Raw genomic sequence first — 22,370 nt, 5'->3', positions numbered from 1 at the left:
TCTAATCCACCACTAATGGTGTCAGGGAAGAAGTGAGAATGAAAGCTAGCAGGAATTCATTAGAAGCAACATCTCATTTTCTCAGCGCTACCTGCAAGCCTCTCTTCATTTATTAGTATGTTAGTGTTTTTGGCTGAAGTATTCTTTTAATAAGGAAGAGGAGGAAGAGGAGCGCAGATAGTATGGCATAGGTAGCATACATCGGCTCGCTGGCTTGATAAAGTCGGTGCTCCGTTACTGTTTGCTACTGCTGGTCCACCCCCAGACCACCCTACTGTTCTGCACACAAGGTCTTACTAGTTTTTAACCTCCACAAATAGATTTTAAATGCACATAGCCTTTTATTTCACACAAAGACAAATTGATAACTAGGTCTAATATAAAATGCCTTTAATGAAAATGGTGTTGCTGACACTGCGCTAGACTGGTTACAGATGTGTAACCAGCTTTTTTTATGACACTGCTGGTAAAATTATTTACTACGCCAATTTTCAAAGGATAATGAAGGAAGGAAATGAAGGAAAACAGGTAAACTGGGCTGTGAGTGAAAAAATTAGCAATGAAAAAGTGGCTTAACCACCAGCAGTGGGTTTTCCTTCCACCATTTCTTTTGCGAATTTGGAAATGTGCAAAAAAAATTTTAAAAAGCTTGAATGGAAAAAGCCCAACATTTGAAAAAACAACAAAATATTGCTAAAAGAGTTTTAGACTAGGACGAGGTGGAACAGAATAACACTAAAGTCAAAATGTGAAGAAGAGTGACAGAAAATGGTTTTCATTGAACAAACAATTAAATCTCTCCATCTTGCTTGTTTCGATGCAGCCCTTAATCACAAAAGCTTCTAAACCTTCTTCGCAGAACTGTAGTGGACGGAAATATGACATAATTTGCTTTTTTTTTTCTGCCGAAATGTCATGAATGCACATATCATTTGAGAAAGCTTTGAAATCCAGACAGTGGGCCGACTGGAAAACGCTGAGCAAAAAGCCAGTGGGTCGCCAGCTCTCCTGTCAGCGGGACAACAGCAGCCTGCTATCCTCTTGCTATCTGGGAAGGAATTTCCTTTGCAAATGATGTCAGTGAAGAATCAATGCAGGAGTCAGCAGGATCTCATTCAGTTTTCTCAATGCTAACGGATAGCTTCTGTTCATCATTAGCATTTTAATGTATTTTAACCTAGATTTATAAAATAAGGCAGGCATTGGATCAATCCAGCGGGCAATTGTTAGCACAGCGGCATTTTATCTCACTTGCTCAGTGCTAACTCATAGCTTTCATTCATCATTAGCATGTCTGTGTACCACATCTATAAATTAAGGCAGGGACAGGATCCATCCAGAGGGTAACCACTAGCATGATCTCATTCCCAGATAGCAGATAGCTCTGGGCTGATTCTGACTTTCATACACGAGTTTTGGTTGGACTACCGTACGGTTTTGCATCATGTTTATATCTGTGGGCCAATTCTGGCGCTAATGCTGTGGACCAGTGATGTAGTTGGGACAGATCTGCAGCCATATTCTGGGTCAGAACAAACCCAAGGATGTGGCCCAAAACTGGCCTGGACTATTTGTGCTAACTGGGATTTGCTCAGCGCTAACTGGAAGCTTCATCACTAGCACGTTAACTTATTGTAGGATAGATCTATAAATGGAGAGATCAATCCAGAGGGCGAGTCTTAGCATGATCTCATTTAATCTCATTTGATTCATGCTAACTAGCTTCCATTCATTATTAGCATGTGTTTTAGGTGAAGGCATCTGTTCGCTTAGATCAGCAATAAAAAAACAAAGATGGGATCCGTGCAGAAGGAAACAACTCGCGTGATCTAATTTGCTCAGTGCTAGTAGCTTCCACTCATCATTAGCCTGTAAGCTTATTTGGGTGAAGTGTTCTTTTAGCCTAGATGTGAAATATGCAGGGGATGAGATTCATGCAGCGAAAGGAGTCCCCTGCAGGAATCCCAGTGGACTGATCCCGGAGAGGGGGAGGAGAGGGAAAAAGAAATGGTGGAGCAGGGATGCTGCGAAGAGGGATATGCTACATGCTAACAGGAGGCCAGCGGATATATGCATTCCTCTCATCTCCTCCCAGCTGTGCATGTGCAGCTGCTGTCCAAGGTGGAGTGAAAATCAGCTCCCTCACACCCTTCCTCCATACAAGCACATTTCATCTGGCCTCTGAAGATCAAAATCTCCCTCTGTATCATTTTCACTCCTCTCTCGGCCTCTCTTCCTCTATTCTCCCCCTCCTCTCCCACTCTCTTTTCTCCGTCTTTCTGCCTCTCTCTCTTCCTCTCACCTCCTCCCCCCTCATTCTCTCCCCCTTTTTTCCTCTCAGCACATCAGGCAGCTCAAGCGTAGCTTTCTAGGGCACCATTCTCGCAGTGTGTGAGGCCCGAGCGACGCTGCCCTAGTGTTCAGGAACACCTCAGACCAGGGACGGCTGGTATAAATTGCGAGGCCCTCCCTCTCTTTTATAGGAAAACAGCACCAAAAAAAGGTTTCACTCATGGTATACACCATTTTTCATGGGTGTTAATAATTGACTATAGATGCTATGAAATTATTCTAGGCTTTGGACCCAAAACCAATAGCACTATCAAAAGATCGTAACAAAAACATGAATGATATGGGGCTTATTTATCTAGCCCAAAGCCTGATCTGTGATTCTGAGTCAAATACGTTGGGGGTTTTGAAATCAACAATGTCCAGTTCCACCTTGCAGTCTGCAGCCAGGCAGACAGGTCCAGTTCTAAAACCTGATTAGCTGACTGATAAAAACAGTAGAGATTGGCATCCATGATAGTCTGAGCTAGTTTACGCTGGTCTGGTGCTGGTTTAGCCTGGTCACCCAGTCTGGTCATGCTAGCTGACCAGCATACCAGCATCCAAAACAGAGCATATGCTAGTTTTGCTGGTACTAGTCAACGCTGGTTTTTCTAGTAGGGAGACATGCTTGAATCTTTAATTTACGTTGGTTACATTCAAGTCATATACATTCAAATTGTGAGCATGTCATGCCATGGCAACGTTTAATGTGTAAACTTTTTCATTTGCTTCGTAAGAATCTTGTCATTACCTATTTTTAACGCTAACTTTCCATTAGCACCTGCAGTGTTATGCTAACACCATGCTAACTGGTGCTGTAGCAGATGCACACTGATGTTTGGAGGGAAACTGTTCTAACAGACATTCAGGTGAGACATTCTTCACTTTTGATTATTTAAAAGAGTCCTTCGGTAATGAATTTGAATCATGTCATGTTGTAGCTGATAAAAAGTGTAGTACTGCAGTGAAATGTATTTGTTTTGTTAACCGGGGCAGTCGTGGGCTGGAGGTTAGGGAACCAGCCCTGTGACCGGAAGGTTGCCGGTTGAATCCACTTGGCTGACAGTCCATGACTGAAGTGCCCTTGAGCAAGACACCTAACACCCAGTTGCTCCCCAGGCATTGTAGATAGGGCTGCCCACTGCTCTGGGCTAGTGTGCTAACTGCCCCCAAGTGTGTGTGTTCATTAGTGTGCATGTATGTGGGTGTTTCACTGCACGGATGGGTTAAATGCAGAGGTCTAATTTCACAGTGTGCAAACACAGTGACAGATGGTTGTGAATTCTGTAACATCTATAGCTGTTAGCTAATGGTAAACATCAACTTTTAAACATTAAAATGTGACCAGTCCCATACGGAAATCTGATATATGGCCATATACACTCATATATCATATATCACAAAATATATGGACATCATCATACATCAGATATAATTGTCACTATGTAATTTGAAAAAAAAAAAAAAAAAAAAAAAAAAAAAAAAAATATATATATATATATATATATATATGTGTGTGTGTGTGTGTGTGTGTGTATATATATATATATATATATATATATATAAAATATTTCATGTTTTAAAAAATGTATTACATGCATGTATTTAGAGTTTAGTTATGTGGCTATTAGACTAACTTTCATTTCATTAGGAAACATGGAAAAAACAAAGATGTTTAAAAACCATATATAACATGAAGCCATATATGAGATCATACCTGTAAAAATAAAGTTTTCTATCATACACTGCTAAATGTGTTTTAAACATACATGTTTGTATGCGTTGATATATGGCTGAAATATATGCCCCATATTTAATAAGTTGGCATTGAGGCCACATAAATCTCCATACGTAACAAGCTGGATAAAAGGAAAATCCTTATAGCTAATATACTTCATATATTGACATATATCAGATTTCCATATGGGGTAGCTAGTTAGACGCCATGCTTCACTGATTTATTGCTGTAGCTGGGGAGGGGCTCTGAAACGTGACACAGTGCGTCAGCAGTTTAGCTGGCCTGAATAATTCATTTAGCCTTCGGAAGCGTCTTACTTCGCTAGTGTTTTAGTCCCCACCACTCTCAGACCATTCTAGACCACTCTCGTGGATCACTGACAATTCAGAGTAAGAGGCTTATTTTAAACAAAACAACTGATCATAAACCAGAAAAAACAGCTTTACTTTATTTTAAAAATCCAAGTAATGTTAGCTAAAGTCTGAACACAGGCACACACCTCATTACGATTTTCTTTGAAAGACTGCAAAACCAACATGTTTATGGATGCTGGTATGCTGGTCAGCAGCAACAGTAGTTATTATGCTGGTCAAAACTAGTATATGGTGCATTTTGGATGCTGGTATGCTGGTCAACCAGCATGACCAAACTGGGTGACCAGCTGCACCAGCACAAGACCAACATAGAGCAGCATACACCAGCAGGGATGGCAAACGACATTTAAACAAACAAACAAACAAAAAAAACAACATGCTCATTTGTTTGGCTACAGTTTGAATGTTGAATGATACTTATTTAAAGAAACTATTTTTAAAGAAATTTAAAGAAAATGTATCTTGTCACTTGTTTAGCTGTGGAACTAAGAGACAGATAGCAGGATAGATAATCGGTTTAGCTGATTCTTAAAAGATATGAATGGGCATAAATCTATACAAATGAAGCATAAAACTTTAAAATACCTCAGAGGCGTCAATCCTAAGCAATATTTACGTTCCACCTGTTGAAGTTTCATGTGCTGAGGTTGGACCAGTTCTTAAAGACTTATAAAGCCTTGAACTCACTTCTACAAGACTCTTCTCTCAATATGTCAACTCATTCGACATATTGTTACAGCTTATCTGTCTGCTGGCATGTTTGGGACATAAATAAAACGAACAAATATACTTAAAATGATGGTCAAATGTGAAATGAAAATATTCCTTTTAAGTGTACTATTGAGAACGAATATCAAGCAAGTATCCAAAGGGTATAAAATGCTATGCAGGCCAGCCCTAATTGACAAGTGTTATTTTTTAGACCTGTCTAGTGTCATAACCTGCCATCACTACCTCGTAGCCTACAAGCTCACAACACAAACAAGCAGATCTCCTATCGCCTGTGTTTGCAAACCACCAGGAGACCGGCTTAAGATATCTGGGGTAATTGGCTCTCTCTGGGAAGCCAGCTGCATGTATGTACGCACATGTTCAGCAGGTTTTGCATCCACACAGAATATCATTAAGATATCATAAGATTATATGATTTACAAGACTTAAACGGTTATACTAAATAAAGACTGCAGTATGACCATTAGAGCGCCCAGTTGATCAATGAAAGTGGGTCAATAAATAAGATCAATTTCTCGTCCCACAGCAAGGACGAAGCAGCCAATCAGCAGCACCTTCTGCTGCGCTGCTCTTTAATATATTCCTCATTGATTTCTGATCAAAGTGAGTATTCTCAAACTGAGCACACAGAATATCTTAGCCTTCTACACCCTTAAAAATATGGCTCTCTGAACTACTTTAGAACCTTTGAATGGCTCTTTTAAGAACCATCGTTGTGTGAGCGTGAAGAACAATTTTAAAGGTCAAAGAATCTCCACATAATGTAGAGGGTATATACCAATCTAGCTTTTTCCTAGAACCACATATCCAAGCCAAGAAATTGTTTAGAAAAATATTGTTTAGATCTAGACTGTTGAACTTCATGAAAGGTTTACTGAGGTAAGGTCAGCCAAAAAGTTCCTAAGAGAAATGTGGAGTTATAACAGGAGCTGTAGATGGAAATGTTTAAAACAATAAGGTGGCAAATTCACACAGTGTAAGTTGTATTCAAGTAATATCAGTGACAAATCGCCATTAGTATTAGATTTTGGCCTTCAGTTTGAGCCATGAATAACCTCCTCTCCAATAATGCTCATTTCTGCTACCACCGCTATGGGACTAGTAGTTTGTTAGCTCTAAGCTAAGAGCAATTCACATGAACATTTATTGGCTGTTGTAGACTAAACACCCACATCCAAAGCGTGCCAAAGTCATTTCATCCTTTATTTGAAGCTTGTAATAGACATATTAACATATATTTACTTTGTACGTAGAGGTTTTACAGTGACGTTCAGTAAAGAGTCCAACAACTAAGTGAGACCTGGTTTTGCTTACATTCACAGTCAGTGACATATCTAGAACTTCCAGATGGCCTAGAGTGATGCTTTTCTTTCACAACATTGGTCTGATTTATTGTAAATCAATACACTGTCAGTTGAATCCAGTGTCAGTTTCTAATTCTGTTAGTGGCTAATCCGACACATCAGGCCTTCAGTTCAGCTCCTGAAGCCCTGACCAATGGAAGAGCTCGCTTGGCTAGACAGAAAATCCTGATATATTTCTGTTTGATCATTCAAGAATTTTAATCTTGTGTTTCCAATCAAAAGTTGATATATATATATATATATATATATATATATATATATATATATATATATATATGAACAAATATTATTGTATTCTAATTTGTATTATTATTATTGTATTATTTATTTTTTCAGATAAATCATTAGGCCTAGAAGGCCCCGAGTGTTTCCCAATAATATTCACTTTAAAGTTGTTGATATTCAAACAGCAAAAAGGCCTAAAAAGTCCATCTGTAATAAAACCAAGCAAACAAAAACATTTTCCTCAGTGCTTCTTTGGTCTGAATGGCCATAGAAATGTAAAAATAAGAGCAATTCAATATTGTAGGATTTAATTTTAAAGAAAGGGACTCTGACAGCTCTGATATGATCTGTAACCCCAAAGAAAATGTCACAGGGATAGAGCATGCTATATCCTTGCCTTTTCCCTGTACTCTGTGGTCGTGATCTTATATAAGACAGTCTCCAATTTGTGACAAGAACATTGGTTCTCCTTGGGGCTGAGATTCAGAGAAAACGTTTAGGACAATCATATAAAGCCATTCTGTATAGCAGCACTATGAAACAGTTATACCAGACGCCACGCAGGGTTCCATTATGAAACCATTATGGATTCCCCGCACAGAGCTATGCTAAAGAACTAAATATGAACCTAGAACAATACAGCATGTCTCAAATGCACAGGAGTATATGAAGAAAACCTCATAGCCCTGCCTCATCCCCCCCTACAGTGCAGCAGACAGTGCACAGAAAGCTCTAAAAGGCTGCTGGTGCTTATTTCCCTGCTCTTCTACTGTACTGTCACTGTGCTGTTCACCACAACAAACTCCAATTTGTGTCAAACAGAAACCCAAGACTCTCCTCCCACAAATGAATGAAACAATACTGTACAGATTCTGCATTTACACAGCAAGGAGCACCAGTGTAATATTAGGGATGGACTGATTTTGAAATTCTGGACCAGTACAGACACCTGATTTTTTTGTGTATGGATGTTTATGCCACTACAGGCACTTCTGGTAGAAAATGGAGCAGAATTTAATGTATCCGTGTCTGCAATACAAATAATGAGATACATAAAACTGCACCTAATGTATAACATTTAAATTAGAACTAAATGTGACTTCACAGTTCATTTAATCTGAACTGAATTTGTCTTCATACTCTGAGCTGCTGCTGTAAGGATAATAATAATAATAGTTTTAAATAGCATGGTCTGTTACATTACACGCTCTAATAAACCTGGATTTAGTTCTAATATATTTTAGTGTAACATGGATATAAAATTGTTTCAAACGTCAGAAATACATTATATATAACCTGTGCTCATATGTGTTGGTTTTCCAAGTGAAATTAAGTGAGCGCATCCTCTACAGAGAACACACTTCTACACGTTTTATTGCACAATAACTTGCTGAATACTATATTGGGGGGACAACAAAACATAAAATGTGACCTGTTTGGTTTGGTTTATTTTTTTCCAATATGTTAAACTTAGTTAATAAATAAAAACTGAGTATTAAAATGTTGTTGAAAATGCCATATTTAAGTGTGTTCTCTGTGTTAAAGTATTCTCTGCGTTGACGTCTGATTTTCACTTAGAAGATCAACAAAACACATATTTTCGTCAGGAGTGTTCCAACGTTTTACATTTCCTTCGAAAGTAGTGCTGTTTGGCTTTGATTGTGAGTGTGGTTATGCTGGTCCCCTTTACACTATAAGTTATGTTACCAACAATGGTTCCATAGCCTTCACTGGGAGTCTTCAACTCTGGTCCTGGATGGTATCCACCACAGTTTGGTGATTTTCTTGCTCAAAACACCTGAGTCAACTCATGTGTTCATTACCACGTTTAATAGGGTTTTATAAGTAGGGCAATTAACAAACCTGGCTGGACACAAGCCCCCCGTGACAGGTGTTGAATATCTCTGGCCTAAATTGTGAAGCATTAAAGAGTTTTTCATAAAATCTTGATAAAAACGCAGCTACTGTGTACTTAAACTGGCTTCAATGCACGCTATACAGTGTTCTTTACACCCTCACAGCATATGTTGTGTAAGAGCTAATGCCATCTAATGCACTTTTATATATAGGCCTAAGTTACCGTGCTCTATGCTATATTTGACTTATTCTGACCGTAAAATAGTACCGTAGATGGTAGTAGGTGGTTCTACATGATTCATATTCAAACCTCCACAACTGATTCACAGTTGATATCACTACACGACAATGAAACCCAAAGTCATAAGGAGCTTTAACTGCGCTGCCCACCAATGACACCCAAATGCTGCTGATTTGTGGTTGGTCTTTTGATGTACAGCCACACGGAGCTCTTTCCTCTACTGTAGGTGGTCTGTTAAGCTTCATTCTGTACTCAGAGGGCTGAATGGCTGAGTGTTCTACAGAAACCTTTTTGTTCACCAAAGGGAATCGTTTCTAACTAATCAAATTCAGAGCTACACAAAGACCACCTGCATGGAAGGTCCAAAACACACAATGCACATCAACAACACCTTAAAGACGAATGGCCACATAGCATCCAAACCCTTGTCCGCTAAGTCTTTGACATTTTTGCAGCAGTGTTACCTCAGTTTGAGCCTTGTTATAAAAGCTACAGTACTCGTGGGCCAGAAGGAGGTTGCTGGAGGACCATATCTGCCTTGTATTATGTACCTGTGCACTACAGGGCCAAGTTGTTGGACTCTAGGCTTTATTTTATGTACCCCTGCACTGCTGGGGCAAGTTGTTGGACACTATGTCTCATATGATGTACCCCTGCATTACAGGATGAAGTTGTCGGACCCTAGGCCTCATATGATGTACCCTGCACCACAGGGGCAAGTTATCGGATCCTAGGCCATATGAGAAACACTAACTATATGGTCACCTGGAGTCAGATTCTACACTACAGGGACAGTTTGTTGGCCCCTAGGTCTCATAATATGTACCCTACACTAAAGAGTCAGTTTGTTGGAGTTATAGTCATATTATGTACCCCTATGCTTCAAGGTCAGTTTGTTGGCCCCTAGGTCTCATGTTATGTACCCCTACACTACAGCGTCAGTTTTTTGGTGACTAGGTCTCATATTATGTACCCCTACACTACAGGGTCAGTTTGTTGGCCCCTGGGTCTCATATTATGTACCCTTACACTGCAAGGTCAGTTTGATGGCTCCTAGATCTTATATTATGTACCCCTACATGTCAAGGTCAGTTTGTTGGCCCCTAGATCTCATATTATGTACCCCTACACTTCAAGGTCAGTTTGTTGGCCCCTAGGTCTCATATTATGTACCCCTGTGCTACAGGGTTCAAGTTACTGGCCCCATGTCTCATATTATGTATCCCTACACTAAAAGATCACTTTGTCCTGAGAAGCATCGATATAGTCACCATAAGCCAGAATCAACTTAATGGTACTTGATAATAATAATACCAGGCCTCATATTATGAACCCCTACACTACAGGGGCAACAAGAACGATGAAATAAATGTACTTGCATTTTCTGAGATCTAAATCCTAAATGTGTTGAAACAGAAACCAAGCCAACTTACACTAATTTGCACTCTGCTCCGCATGCTGAGCAATGTGTCACTGTACCATGCAAACACATGGCTTTACACACACACACACACACACACACACACACACACACATACACACACAGTATATGGGACAGATCTCCTCCTATCTTTCCACAACTACACATCTACCATATTTAGCCAAAAAAAGCCACCTACTGTCCTAGATAAAATACATGGTATAGCATCGATTCTCAGTGCACATACATGCTGTCGTGTCCCTGTTGAGTTAAGGGAGGAGCCTGTACCAAAAGCACAGAGTGATACTCTGTGAGCTCATGGAATAGTGTGACATGTGGCCGGCGAGGCTCCTATCCAACCTGGGCAGGAGATCACAGAGAAGCTGGAGCAGGTCCAAATGACACTTTTCATGCTTCTCACTCCAGCACAACAGGAGAAACAGATCTTCTGCGACAGTACAGCTTCTCTTATACACTTGTATTATGGCTTGTTTGTCCTAAATGGGTATATGCTGTGTGCTGTATGCATACACTTACATGAAATCAATACACACTGCAAGTACGTGACTTACAGGGGAATTTCACAGATTTTTCATCATACCTGTATAATTCAACACCCAAATGTGACGTCATTCAAAGCAGTTTGGTGTAAAATTGTTCACTGTACATAAACCTACTGTCATTCATAAAGCCATTTTGTTTACCATCCAAAACCACCAGTGAACCTACACTTCTGACTTTCAGTATGTAGCCTTGATAGTGGTCAAAAATGGTGAACAGTTACACACAGGTTTTTTTCTCCACCCTATATGGATTTTTTTTATGGAACCATTTTGCTAAATAATTTTCTGTATGAGAAATTTTAGAGCAATAACCTCTTCAGACGTTTGGTTCCTATCACCACCACTGTGAACAATTCTGACTTGGTAAGTTTCTCTAGAATTCCACACCAAACCACTCTGAATGACTCATCTCAAAGATTTTTTTTAATCCCCTTCTCAGCTCACAGTCTTCCATTACATTCATATGAAATATTCAATACATGTCAGCACACCTTATGTTGCAACTGCTCACTGCTTAGAGATTATGATTGGTATCTCATGGTTTATGCCACTTCTACATATATGGATGCATTTGGGAAAGCCTCACATTTGCTTAACACCTTAATGGATGAGAGACTGACTGCAGATACAGATTTTCAATCCAGTCTATTGGTTACTGATCAATGCTCTCTACACATATGCCTATATCGCTGTTGCTGGGGGAAAAAACCTTGTATCTCCATTTTTGTCGTTTCTCAGTTTTTGGCATAATTTGAAAGTGTCTGTTGCCCAGTACATTGCATGAAAATGTCATGATGCCTGGACTAAAAGAAATGACACAAAATGACTTGGAAAACCGTCTGGTTCCACTGACTTCCATTAAAAGTAAAGTAGGTTTTTTCCTTCTCCTGTAAAGTTACCATTTTTGCAGATACGAGGTTTTTCTTCCAACAACAGCGATAAATATCTATATCATCCTGGTATAATATATAGTGTATGACATCATGAAATGTACACACACTTTAAAAAATGCTCCGTAGGGTTCTTTAGTGTTCTAATTAGAGCCACGAGTTCTACACAGAATCATTGGTTCTCTGTATGTTTCTTTCCATGCTTAGTTCTGTCCAACGTGCTCACATACACTCTTTAAAAAGATGGTTCTTTGCAGGGTCATCAGTACATGCTTAAACGGTTCTTTTCGAGCTTAAACAGTTCTTCAGGTTGATGGAGAATGTGTGGCATACGGCTCAACACAGATCCTTTAGGAAACTGGTTCTGTACAGCACCAAAAAGGCTTCTGCTACTGTTACGATGTCGAGCTTGCAAGATATATAGAACCACATCAGAAAGGAACCATATACAGCACATTCTCCATCAACCTGAGGAACCATTTAGGTTCTAAACAGAGCCCTCTTTTGTAATGTGAGTATGATACATAATATGACGTCGTGAGTGGTTGTAGAACGTGACAGGAGGAGAGAGAGCCCCACCCATCCGCCAATGGAGTAATTACACAATCGTGGCTTAACCCATATAGACGCCCCCCCCCCCCCATCCTCCCCCCGCCCCCCCCCCCTCCAACATCCTCACGCTCATCCTATATATTTATGGCATCCCCCCCCGCCCTCCTTTCTCCTTACCCACGAACATCACGCCTTCCTTGGTCTTCTCGGCTGCCACCGCGACGCCTTCCTTGGTTTTCTCCGCGGCCACCGCCATGCCTTCTTTCGCCTTGGAAAGCCCCTTCATGAACACGTCCATCCTGGCCCCCTCTGGGTCGGAACAGAGCAGCTGTTAGTGCTGATGCGCTGCCTTGCATTGCATTGCACTGGACTGTTTTACATCAACGACGTGTTAATGGCACCCCATCGCCACCAGAGAGCCACGGTGGACAAAAGATGCCATCAAAAGGAAATCTTATCAAGCTCAGTTATTTCCTCGCGCGCACAGTGAGCCCTCCCCCCAAGCCCCCCCCCCACCCCATTAAACCAAGATTCGTTTTCTCTTTCTCCTCGCCTTTAGAGGCACATCGTGTCCCTGAAACGGTTAACGGGCACCTGCTCATTAATTATGACTGAATGCAATATCACCCGGGGTGAAGGAGAAGGAGAAAACCCTGAACACTGTCATCTACAGCAGAAGCTGGTGCTGCCTCACCGCGCACATCCTTGCATTCTGATGAAGGGATGAAAGGAGACCGGGGGAATAAGATCTGAGGAACGCCTCTGTCACGACACACTTGCCCTCTTAACTGTGCCCAAAAACGCTCATTTTCACGTTCAACGTGGTGCCCTTACTGGGCTGCCCACTGGCTGCATCCACAGGGATGCAGGACACGACTGGAACGAATTCAGCAACGGAGCGCAGCGTTTCGCTCATAATTCAACCCTGAGATTATTCCCATCCATCACATTAACACTCAGCCTGTCCTTTAAGGCGCCCCGTCTGCATGTCCGCCTCCCTCCCTCCTTCACTCACACGCGGAATTATTCTGATTTCAGCCCTGACTAAAACCCCGTTTGCTCACCTTTTTCAGACGCCTCTCGTGCCCCGTATGGCTGAGCTGCTGTGCAGATTCAGTGCTGGGTTAAAGGGGACTGTGGCAGTGGAAGCTGTGCTGGGCCTTTTGCTCTCAGGGCGCTCAGCCAATGGCGACCGACCGTCTCACAGCACCACCTTCAGCATCCGCCTCATTTAATTTCCCACCCGTATTCAGACAAACCCCGCCTCCAGCGGCACGATTGTCCAGTGCTGTGCTGTTTGCTTTGCTGAGATTGGCAGGCCGTCTCAGGGCATCTGCTCTTGGATTGGCCAGTAGTATCTTACCTCTCCTCCTCCGCTGGGATTGGCTAATAATGTCCTGTCCTCTTCAAAGCTATAGGCGAGTAATGTCCAGCCCTCTGTGCTAGAAGTGACTAGTAACGTCCAGCCCTCTGTACCAGAATTGACTAGTAATGTCCAGCGCTCTGTACTAGAATTAGCTAGTAATGTCCAGCCCTCTGTACTAGAATTGGCTAGTAATATCCAGCCCTCTGTACTAGAATTGGCTAGTAATATCCAACGCTCTGTACTAGAATTAGCTAGAAATGTCCAGCCCTCTGTACTAGAAATGGTTAGTAATGTCCTGCCCTCTGTGCTAGAATAGACTAGTAATACCATGCCCTCTGTATTAGAATTGGTTAGTAATGTCCTGCCCTCTGTGCTAGAATAGACTAGTAATACCATGCCCTCTGTATTAGAATTGGTTAGTAATGTCCAGCCCTCTGTACCAGAATTGGCTATAAATGTCCAGCCCTCTGTATCAGTATTGGCTAGAAATGTCATGCCATCTATCTGTACTAGAATTGACTATTAATGTTGTTCCCTCTGTACTAGAATTGACTAGTAATGCTGTGCCCTCTGTACTAGAATTGGCTATAAATGTCCAGCCCTCTGTATCAGTATTGGCTAGAAATGTCCTGCCATCTATCTGTACTAGAATTGACTAGTAACGTTGTTCCCTCTGTACTAGAACTGACTAGTAATGCTGTGCCCTCTGTACTAGAATTGACTAGTTATATCCTGCCTTCTGTACTAGAATTGGCTAGAAATGTCTTGCCGTATGTACTAGAATTAACTAATAATGTCCAGCCCTCTGTGCTAGAACTGACTAGAAATGGTCTACCCTCTGTACTAGAATTGACTAGAAATGTCCTGCCCTCTGTACTAGAATTGAATAGTAATGTCCAGTTCTGTGTACTAGAATTGACTAGTAGTGTCCAGTTCTCTGTACTAGAATTGGCTAGTAATGTCCAATCTTCTGTATTAGAATTGACTAGTAATGTCATGCCTTCTGTGCTAGAATTGACTAGTAATGTCCAGCCCTCTGTACTAGAATTGACTGGTAATGTCCAGTCTTCTGTACTGGAATTGAATAGTAATGTCCAGTCCTCTGTACTAGAATTGACTAGTAATGTCCAACCCTCTGTACTAGAATTGACTAGTAATTTCCAGTCCTCTGTACTAGAATTGACTAGTAATGTCTAGTCCTCTGTACTAGAATTGACTAGTAATGTCCTGCCCTCTGTGCTAGAATTGACTAATAATGTCGTGCCCTCTGTGCTAGAATTGGTTAGTAATGTACTGCCCTCTGTGCTAGAATTGACTAGTAATGTCCAGCCCTCTGTGCTAGAATTGGCTAGAAATGTCCTGCCATATGTACTAAAATTGGTTAGTAATGTCCTGCCCTCTGTACTAGATTTGGCTAGTAATGTCCTGCCCTCTGTACTAGAATTTGCTAGTAATGTAGTGCCCTCTGTACTAGAATTGACTAGTAAGGTCCTGCCCTCTGTGCTAGAATTGACTAGTAATGTCCTGCCCTCTATGCTAGAATTGACTAGTAATGTCCTGTCCTCTGTGCTAGAATTGACTAGTAATGTCCTGCCCTCTGTGCTAGAATTGACTAGTAATGTCCTGCCCTCTATGCTAGAATTGACTAGTAATGTCCTGTCCTCTGTGCTAGAATTGACTAGTAATGTCCTGCCCTCTGTGCTAGAATTGACTAGTAATGTCCTGCCCTCTGTGCTAGAATTGACTAGTAATGTCCTGCCCTCTGTGCTAGAATTGACTAGTAATGTCCTGCCCTCTATGCTAGAATTGACTAGTAATGTCCTGTCCTCTGTGCTAGAATTGACTAGTAATGTCCTGCCCTCTGTGCTAGAATTGACTAGTAATGTCCTGCCCTCTGTGCTAGAATTGACTAGTAATGTCCTGCCCTCTGTGCTAGAATTGACTAGTAATGTCCTGCCCTCTATGCTAGAATTGACTAGTAATGTCCTGCCCTCTATGCTAGAATTGACTAGTAATGTCCTGTCCTCTGTGCTAGAATTGACTAGTAATGTCCTGCCCTCTGTGCTAGAATTGACTAGTAATGTCCTGCCCTCTGTGCTAGAATTGACTAGTAATGTCCTGCCCTCTGTGCTAGAATTGACTAGTAATGTCCTGCCCTCTGTGCTAGAATTGACTAGTAATGTCCTGCCCTCTGTGCTAGAATTGACTAGTAATGTCCTGCCCTCTGTGCTAGAATTGACTAGTAATGTCCTGCCCTCTATGCTAGAATTATCCAAGACGTTCAAAATCTTTTGGTGTGATAATGTGAACCAATCTTCACTTAGCCAGTGAATAATCAGCTCACCAGCCAATCAGCACTAATAGCAGAAACAGTACCATCTTTCTGCCCAAAACCTGTTTTCTGTATAAAAACAGAAAGATATTGGTAAAATATCTTTTTCAGCCGCGTCCAAACAGCCAGGCAAGAGCACATACAACAGACATACAACGTAACACTTTTGTTCTTTGCCAAAATGATCTTTGTGTTGTAGTATCCACACAGAAGAAGCACCAGAGAATGTCAGATTTTGCTCAAGGAAAATGCTCTTTTATTGAACAAATTTGATTAACGTGCATGATGGACAAAAGCTGTATTTAAATGTGCATACTGCATAACTGTAAATGTAGTGTTTGGTATCGATTATATTTGATGAATGATGGGAGTAATAATGTAATTTATTCAAGCACCATCTCTGCATTCCCTCTGTTTTTTTAATGACTGAGACTTGATGACTAGTGATGACTCCAGAGGCTAATCTTCTTATGAAGATGTCTTTGGATGAATTAATCTACACTCATTGGCTAGCCGGTAGTCTGAAATATAGAGGAAGCTATGGGCAATATGCTCAGCATGAGAACAGTGGACAAACATTGCCTCTATCTTCCATCTATTTCATCACTCATTCAGCGGAGAGTTGTAACGACAGAAGTGAAAGGAAGCACAGTACTCATTCAGTTTTTCACCCAGAAGCTGGCACTATGTCAATACAGAGAGGCAAAGCCTGCAGATTGCTTTGATTGCAGTGAATAATCAATGAGAACCAAAATGTTCTTTCTGTACACCTTCCCTGCGGATCATTTTGGAAACATAGGCCTGAAATAAGCGCCCAGATCATTCTAACCAAAATGGCAGTTTGAGATGAAGTGAAATCCAATCAAATAATTAACTTGATCATATTAGACTGGACGTCTCAATTAGGTTGAATGAAAGTAGGAGGATGAGTCTGGTCATGTGCTTTTCTCTCATTTCTCATTTGTCATACAGCATTTGATGATTTCTGCAGTGAGGAACCTCCAGGGCCTTCTAAGCCTTCAGAGTAGGTTTAATGACTTCTGTGAAATAATAAAAAAAAACATGTCATTTTTAACTTGTTATTAACATTTAAATCTACTACAGGGACTTCACTGAATACTGGCTGAGCTACTCTTAGATCATAGAAGTGTGTAATAAAATGTTGGCCTCGTCGATGAGCCCTGGCCTTTAAAATGGTTAATAGAATCATCATGCTAGTTGTTAAACTCCCCATGTATTGTAATAATATTCCTATTTCATTGTTAAATGTTTGGCCAGAACCAAAGGGGTTTAATACTTGAATGAGTGGTTGGAAAATGGTTTAAATAGGATGATGATTCAAACAATGCAAGTGATCCAAACAGGATGAAGCCAAGCGAGCTCACCCATTGGTTAGGACCTCAGGAGCTGAGCTGAAGGCCTAACATGTCAGATTAACCATTAATATAATTCGGAACTGACAGTGGAATGAACCAATTACAATAATTCAATTACAATTACAATTCATTTGCAATAAGTGGAAGGACTAGAGAAAATGGTCTAGATAAGTCACTGACTGAGTTTGTTAGAAATGGAAAACAGTGGCGGCAGCTCTGCGTAGGATTCTGCCCTGCAGTGGTCACTAAAGCTGCTACCAGGTAAAATGTAAGTCAATATGTTTGTTAGAAGATTCAAATGTTCATGTTTAATGAAGCAAAGCCTGAAACGTTCTTGTGACTTGCTGTTAGTTTAGTGTTAATATATTATTAGAATCCCAAAGAGAGCTTGCAGAAATTAACATTATTGTAGCAGCATTTTGTCCACATTTTGACATCCATGGCCTAACAGGCCCAAACCCTACCCATAGTTCACCGCTGAATTACTGCGATATATTACTGAGATACGAAGATACTAACATCCCTGACAGAAAAAAATGCATATCTGCAATAAAATGCAAATTTACAGGGAAAAAAAACAACATTCTTAACTTTAAGTCAATTTAACAAGATTTTACCTGTATTTATGGATTTTATCAGCATTTCTATTGTTCCATTCATGATGAAATTGAAAAGGTCAGCTGTCTTTTTAATACACTTTAACACAGTTCATGGATTCAGCACACTTTCTGTTTAAGCTCATACACACATGTTGAAGGGACACTCAAATGTCAAATATTAAAAGTTTAACCACTGCGAAATCTGTTGTAAACGTGCCTCTTACAGCAGTTTCGTCTTCAAGTGAAATTTCCTGGTTTAAAGTCTAGGAAACGCCCCCCTTTGATGATGTGTCTTGAAGGTGTGAGTTCTGAAGTTCTGTAGGGTGGACAGCTAATGATTTTTTTCTTTCGCTGGCTAATTCTGTAACTGAATTATTCCCTAAACCCCTTAAATGGCCACCACTGGGCCCAAGTTTTATTAAACACTTCTATAAACTAAGAATATCTCAACCCGTTTGCATTGAAGGCCCTGTAGTTACTGAATAATAAGCCTTAGAATGAAATAAGACTGGGATTTTAAGGGGTTAACAAAGAAAAAGGTTTGTCGACTAATTGAGGTAGTGCTAGACCACTAATGCTAGTGAGCAACACTGATTAATAGCCTGTAGATCAGAGGCTAGCAGTCAGGACTTGTTGAAGAGCGTAGAGAATCTCAAAGTATGTGTAATGCATGTGTGCAATGCATGCTGGGTATTGTAATGGGAAACGTCTATAAATGTAAATAACTTTTTAACAGAACCAATGTTAAGGTTAACCTGTTAAGTGCTAGCTTGAATGTACACAAGTTCATACTGACACTCTCCAAAACCTTCAACTGAACTCAGAATAATTAGCCAACTGTGTTTGCACGCAGAGGAATTAGACCTCTGCATTTAACCCATCCACTGAAACATCACATACACACTAGTGAACACACATACTAGGGGGCAGTAAGCACACTTGCCCGGAGCGGTGGGCAGTCCTATCCACAGCGCCCGGGGAGCAGCTGGGGGATAGGTGCCTTGCTCAAGGACACTTCAGTCACGGACTATCGGGCCAAGGGGATTGAACCAGCGACCTTCCGGGTCACAAGGCAGGTTCCCTTACCTCCAGCCCACAACGGCCCCCCGTGGAAAGGTTTCCCAGAAGTGTGGAGGCTGCAGGTTATAGCTGCAGAATCTCCATATTAATGCCCTTAGTTTTGAACATTGGTGTTCATCAAATTCATATAGATGTTATGGTCAGGTGTCCACACACTTTTGGCCACACAGTGTTGTGCAGAAATGTGCAATATCATAGCTATGATATCATTAAGCTTGAGTGAATGAATACATTTAACCTATGCATTGTAATGGCATAAAATCTGCTTTTGGCTCACAGTGTAAACGAATGATTTGTCTGCTCATGCTACTCCAGAATCTCAGTCTATAAATCAAGGCACTCGAAGCTTCATAATGAACAGGAATAATGTGAATAACCTTTCACTTTAATTGAAAGAAATAATGTTTAGTGTGATATTTTATGACCCTCCAACGGTCATTTCGCTGAGACACTTTGAGACAATAAGCCCTGGTCTTGGCTCAGCCAACAGCCTATTAACGTTGAGTCACTAACATCTGAACCTTAAGCCCATAATTATCCCTGATTAAGGACTGTTTGTCCAGATGATCAGCCCCTAAAGGAAGAGGAGATAGACAGCTGTGTGGCATAAGGCTGGTTGAATTTTCTTCTTAGAAAACTGGACCTCTTGAAGATTTCAGATCCAATCTTTGAGGACCTTTTCAGTGGTTTTGGTTTTAAAAGTAATATATTATATATTCAAAAGTGTGTAGACACCTGCTCATCCAGTGTTTCTTCTGAAATCAAGGCTATTAATAGGGAGTTTGTTCCTCTTTTGCTGTTCTGGGAAGACTTTACACTAAATTTTGGAACATTGCCGTGAGGATTTGACTGAGCATTAGTGGATGCTTGAATGATCAGTTCTGGATCACTTCAACTCATCCAAAAGATATTGGATGGAGCGCCATCACTCCAGAGAACACAGTTGCACTGCTCCACAGCCCAGTACTGGGGATTTATTCCCTTCTAAGTGATGCTTGGCATGGGGCATGGTGGCAATGTGTGTCTGATCCAGATTGTCCCATTCTACTGGTCAGTGCTTTTCTAAGGAGATTATACAAGCTGTGCGTGCATGATTGAAAGCCTATATAACCAACAGGTGCATTTCAAAGTTAGCCTAATTTATTCATTAGAAGACACACAGACACATACATTTTCTAAGTTGCTTCTCCCTCAGGGTCACGGGTCATTAGAAGACACCAAAACCCAATTACTTTGTTGGTTTGAATAAGATTTGCTGTAAAATGTGTAAGCAGTGGTAAAAAAGTAAGAGACAGTAGTTTTGATAGTCTAGAGTAGCCCTATATGTTTCTAACCAAGTGGTCTGATCTTTTACTATGATAAAACTGTATTAATATTTAAGTATAAGCAGGGTAGGAGGTACTGAGAGGACTACAATGCAGTTTTCACATAAGAGGTAACTATTATTTTTATTTGTTGGTTTATTACTTCACTGTAGACAGCATGCTTCGCCAAAACTGGCAGGTAGAGGAAACAAGCATACAATGAGGCCTATGTCATTTAAACTGTCACTGTAACATGCGGCAGGCAGAATTAGAGATCGGTATGGATTAGATCAGGATAAAATGAACATATTAGAATATACTTTATGATGAAAACATGACTAACTGACCTGTTAGATCATTACGGCTAGGAGGGCGTAAATAGCGAAACATCAAGTCGAGTCAAGTCAAAGTTTACATACAGTGGGTTGCAAAAGTATTCAGCCCCCTTGAACTTTTCAACCTTTTGCCACATTTCAGGCTTCAAACATAAAGATATGAAATTGACATTTTTTGTGAAGAGTCAACAACAAGTGGGACACAATTGTGAAGTGGAACGAAATTTGTTGGATATTTTAAACTTTTTTTAGAAATAAAAAACTGAAAAGTGGGGCGTGCAATATTATTCAGCCCCCTTGCTTTAATACTTTGTAGCGCCACCTTTTGCTGTGATTACAGCTGCAAGTGGCTTGGGGTACGTCTCTGTCAGTCTTGCACATCGAGAGACTGAAATTTTTGCCCATTCTTCCTTGCAAAACAGCTCGAGCTCAGTGAAGTTGGATGGAGAGCGTTTGTGGACAGCAGTTTTCAGCTCTTTCCACAGATTCTCGATTGGATTCAGGTCTGGACTTTGACTTGGCCGCTCTAACACCTGGATACGTTTATTTGTGAACCATTCCATTGTAGATGTTGCTTTATGTTTTGGATCATTGTCTTGTTGGAAGATAAATCTCCGTCCCAGTCTCAGGTCTTTTGCAGACTCCAACAGGTTTTCTTCCAGAATGGTCCTGTATTTGGCTCCATCCATCTTCCCATCAATATTAACCATCTTCCCTGTCCCTGCTGAAGAAAAGCAGGCCCAAACCATGATGCTGCCACCACCATGTTTGACAGTGGGGATGGTGTGTTCAGGGTGATGAGCTGTATTGCTTTTACGCCAAACATAAGTTCGATTTTGGTTTCATCTGACCAGAGCACCTTCTTCCACATGTTTGGTGTGTCTCCCAGGTGGCTTGTGGCAAACATTAAATGAGACTTTTTATGGATATCTTTGAGAAATGGCTTTTTCTTGCCACTCTTCCATAAAGCCCAGATTTGTGCAGTGTACCACTGATCGTTGTCCTATGGACAAAGTCTCCCACCTCAGCTGTAGATCTCTGCAGTTCATCCAGAGTGATCATGGGCCTCTTGGCTGCATCTATGATCAGTCTTCTCCTTGTTTGAGCTGAAAGTTTAGAGGGACGGCCGGGTCTCGGTAGATTTGCAGTGGTCTGATGCTCCTTCCATTTCAATATGATCGCTTGCACAGTGCTCCTTGAGATGTTTAAAGCTTGGGAAATCTTTTTCTTTCCAAATCCGGCTTTAAACTTCTCCACAACGGTATCTCGGACCTGCCTGGTGTGTTCCTTGGTCTTCATGATGCTCTCTGCGCTTTAAACAGAACTCTGAGACTATCACAGAGCAGGTGCATTTATACGGAGACTTGATTACACACAGGTGGATTCTATTTATCATCATCAGTCATTTAGGTCAACATTGGATCATTCAGAGATCCTCACTGAACTTCTGGAGTGAGTTTGCTGCACTGAAAGTAAAGGGGCTGAATAATATTGCACGCCCCACTTTTCAGTTTTTTATTTCTAAAAAAAGTTTAAAATATCCAATAAATTTCGTTCCACTTCACAATTGTGTCCCACTTGTTGTTGATTCTTCACAAAAAATTACAATTTCATATCTTTATGTTTGAAGCCTGAAATGTGGCAAAAGGTTGAAAAGTTCAAGGGGGCCGAATACTTTTGCAACCCACTGT

General features: G+C 40.8%; 1 protein-coding gene across 1 annotated transcript in view; it reads right to left on the bottom strand.

Moving 5' to 3' along the window:
- The window catches only part of sncb (synuclein, beta), a 33,238-nt gene extending 19,725 nt beyond the window's left edge, over positions 1 to 13,513 (bottom strand). Inside the window, exons 1-2 of the mRNA XM_017718381.2 lie at positions 13,352 to 13,513; positions 12,465 to 12,596 (exon numbers count right to left, since the gene is read on the bottom strand). Of these exons, the coding sequence (XP_017573870.1) occupies positions 12,465 to 12,585 (121 nt within the window). The 5' untranslated portion in view covers positions 12,586 to 12,596; positions 13,352 to 13,513. The remainder of the gene's footprint in view (positions 1 to 12,464; positions 12,597 to 13,351) is intronic.
- Between the last annotated feature and the right edge of the window lie 8,857 nt (positions 13,514 to 22,370).

This window comes from Pygocentrus nattereri, chromosome 11, assembly GCF_015220715.1.
Source record: "Pygocentrus nattereri isolate fPygNat1 chromosome 11, fPygNat1.pri, whole genome shotgun sequence".
In the NCBI taxonomy this organism is placed as follows: Eukaryota; Metazoa; Chordata; class Actinopteri; order Characiformes; family Serrasalmidae; genus Pygocentrus; species Pygocentrus nattereri.
The sequence above is the reverse complement of the archived record's forward strand: the minus strand, read 5'-3'. Positions and strand labels throughout refer to the sequence as shown.